Source organism: Aedes albopictus, chromosome 2, assembly GCF_035046485.1.
Source record: "Aedes albopictus strain Foshan chromosome 2, AalbF5, whole genome shotgun sequence".
NCBI lineage: Eukaryota > Metazoa > Arthropoda > Insecta > Diptera > Culicidae > Aedes > Aedes albopictus.
Window position 1 is genome coordinate 30420614 of NC_085137.1, and position 3394 is coordinate 30424007.

The 3394-nt window shown below is 46.1% G+C and overlaps 1 protein-coding gene across 1 annotated transcript; it reads left to right on the forward strand.

Annotated features, from left to right (window-relative positions):
- The first annotated feature begins 1748 nt into the window (after positions 1–1748).
- Positions 1749–3113, forward strand: LOC134286007 (uncharacterized). The gene has a single exon (XM_062847568.1). It carries the CDS (start codon positions 1749–1751, stop codon positions 3111–3113), a length of 1365 nt encoding a protein of 454 aa, XP_062703552.1.
- The last annotated feature ends 281 nt before the right edge of the window (positions 3114–3394 follow it).

The window sequence follows — 3394 nt, forward strand, 5'->3', positions numbered from 1 at the left end:
CCGTTGTTGATTGTGCCGCAGGCATGGGTTTTGATATCTACTACATTTGACCACTTCCAGCGGGACACCCGGAACCGGTTCCGGAACTCTATCGGTTGATCCAAATATGATCTGAAACTATTCTCTTTTATTAACCGTTTATCAGGTTGCCTGAAGAGCTTGCGATTTGATGCGCCGCATGTAAGGGGTTGGTTAATTTTTATACTTGGCTACTTCCGGTGTGACATATGGAACCGGTTCAGTAACACTACCGGTTCAGATATGATCTGAGAATGTTTCCCTGCCCACTGTTCAACAGGCTATCGAAAAAGCCGCTGTTTGTTGTATCGCATGCATGGGTTTGGTTCACTTTCATATTTAGCCACTTCCGGCGGAACATCCAGAACCGGTTCCGGCACACTCCCGGTTCAGAAGTGGTCCGAGAATAATTTCCCGCCTACTGTTCATCAGGCTATCGAAAAAGCCGCTGTTTGATGTATCGCATGCATGGGTTTGGTTCACTTTCATCTTTAGCCAGTTCCGGCGGAACACCCAGAACCGGTTCCGGAATACTACCGGTTTAGATATGGTCTGAGAATGTTTTTCTGCCTACTGTTTATCAGGTTATCGAAAAATCCGCTTTTTAATGTGTCGCATGTATGGCTTTGGTTCACATTCATATTTTGCCACATCCGGCGGATCACCCGGAACCGTTTCCGGAACACTACCGGTTCAGATATGGTCCGAGAATATTTTCCTGCCTACTGTTCATCAGGCTATCGAAAAAGCCGCTGTTTGATGTATCGCATGCATGGGTTTGGTTCACTTTCATATTTAGCCACTTCCGGCGGAACACCCAGAACCGGTTCCGGAATACTACCGGTTCAGATATGGTATGAGAATGTTTTCCTGCCTACTGTTTATCACGTTATCGAAAAATTGGCTGTTTGATGTGTCGCATGAAGGGTTTGGTTCACTTTCATATTTGGCCACTTCCGGCGGGTCACCCGGAACCGGTTCCGGAACACTACCGGTTCAGATATGGCCCGAGACTTTTTTCCTGTTTACCGTTCATCATATTTTCGAAAGTGCCGTGGTTTGATGTGTCGCATGAATGGGTTTGTAGCGTTTTCATATCTGGCCCCTTGCTGGGGTACCGATCCGGAACACCTAAATGGCCATAACTCCGGAACGGCTGGACCGATCCGAACCATTTTCAATAGGAAACAATGGGACCAGATTCCGCGTCGAATGAACCGTTGGTCATTAAAATCGGTTGAGGTTTACTGCCAAAAAGTGATGTGAGTTTTTTTTTGTACACACACATACACACACACATACATACATACACACACACAGACATCACCTCAATTCGTCGAGCTGAGTTGATTGGTATATGTGACTCGACCCTCCGGGCCTTCTATCAAAAAGTCATTTTGGAGTGAACATATAGCCTTTCCAGTACACTTAGTGTACGAGAAAGGCAAAAACCACCAACGGTGGTTAATCAGTTAGTGGAGTGCAATAGATTACATAAACAGTGAAGTTTACGGATAATTTGATGTGAAACTAGTGAATTTATCACAAAACAGTTAGTGGCTATATCACGCGGTGCTGCTGTTGTGTATAAACACATCCACACACTCGTCGTTTTCAAATTGAATACACAATGCAGTATCCCGAGTGCTAGGTAGTGTCTTAGAAGAGGCAAAAAACATTTCAGTGATAAATACGCTGAAGATTAAATTGTGCTGAATACTGCCGGGTAAATGTCCGGTAGGTCTCCTGGCCCCCCTGGGGGCTCAGAGAGGACAATATGCCGCAGCAACGTACCAGAATGGATGCTTGGTCCGGATGATTTAGGCCAAGTGATTGTACTAGTCTTGCGACGTAAACTGGATGACAAAGTGCCTGGTGATCAACAACAAGAAAATGCTGCCTTACCGGACTCCATCATTGTGGGTGCTTCCATAGAGCTCATGGTTGGTGTGAAGGAAGCCAGAACCATAAGCGCTTCTCGCGAAGGTCGCGGTACACGCTACATTCTTCGCACTAGCTCCAAAACTATTCTCGAGAAGCTCACCAAAATCACGAAACTGACAGACGGCACTGAGGTTGAAATCGTCCATCATCCTACGCTCAACACCGTTCAAGGAATAGTGTATGATACGGACACCATCAACAAAGACGAGAATCTGATTCTGGACTACCTCAAACCCCAGGGTGTTCATGCAGTAAGGAGAATCAGGAAACGAGTAAACGGCGCTTTTAAGAATACTCCACTATTGGTTCTGTCCTTCCATGGCACCACTGTGCCGGATATTGTCTACTTTGGACTACTGCGTAAAGAAGTCAGGGGTTACTACCCTTCGCCCATGATCTGCTACAACTGTGGATACTACGGACACTCTAAGAAAATCTGCCAGCAGCCCAGCATCTGCCTACGATGTGCCGTCCAACATGATGTTCCCGATGGCGAACATTGTGTCAATCCGCCAAACTGTCTTCACTGCAAGACTGGACATCAAACGACTTCGCGAGACTGCCCTAAATACCAAGAGGAGGAGAAAATTGTTCGTTTGAAAGTCGACAAAAGCATTTCAATTACTGAAGCAAGACGCCTGTACGCAGAAGAAAATAAACGGGAAACTTTTGCAACAGTTGTACAAGAACAAATCCAACAACAACTGGCTGCCAAAGATCTCCTAATAGCTACATTGCAGCAACAAGTAGCTACACTAACAAAAGAGCTCGCCGCTTTGAAAGAAGCACTGAAATCATTCTCCCACAGTCAACCACCATCACCACACCATCAACAGAATACTACCACTACCCAGAAACCGTCTTCTAAAGCTTTTTCAAGTACACATGTGCAGCAAATTCAACCACCACAAACCGAGCGGCTATCTAGGAAGGACCAATCAGGTATCCCGCCGCAGCAAGAGCAACGAGAAAACCGCAAAAACAACAGACAGCAGTGCACTATCATGACTCGTAGTAGAAGCAATAAACGGCACATGGAATTCTCACCTACAGAAATAGCGCACCACCAGGGCAAACGAACGCCAGCACCGTCGAACAAAACCAGTACATCCATCAACGCAGAATCAAATAATGGACCAGGAACCTCATAAACCAGCATTCTGTCCCACCTACAATAACGACCCTGCACTGAAAATGGACACGAGAACGGACGAACGATCTTCACCCCAAATTTTTGGTATTTTTGACAACCGCAAGGACATGGACCACGACTCAGGACTACGAATGACGAATACGAACAATACCAATGGAAAACTTTACCCCAGTCGTCCCCCTTTGACAGCAGCTGAATATGATAAAATACACAACCTCATCAGCATTCCGCCGACAAGCAAAATCACCCCAGTTTCTCCATACGATTCGCCAAGCGCGA

Bases quoted from the DNA above. Each gene is read 5' to 3' on its own strand.
- LOC134286007 (XM_062847568.1), top strand. From the start codon at position 1,749: ATGTCCGGTAGGTCTCCTGGCCCCCCTGGGGGCTCAGAGAGGACAATA.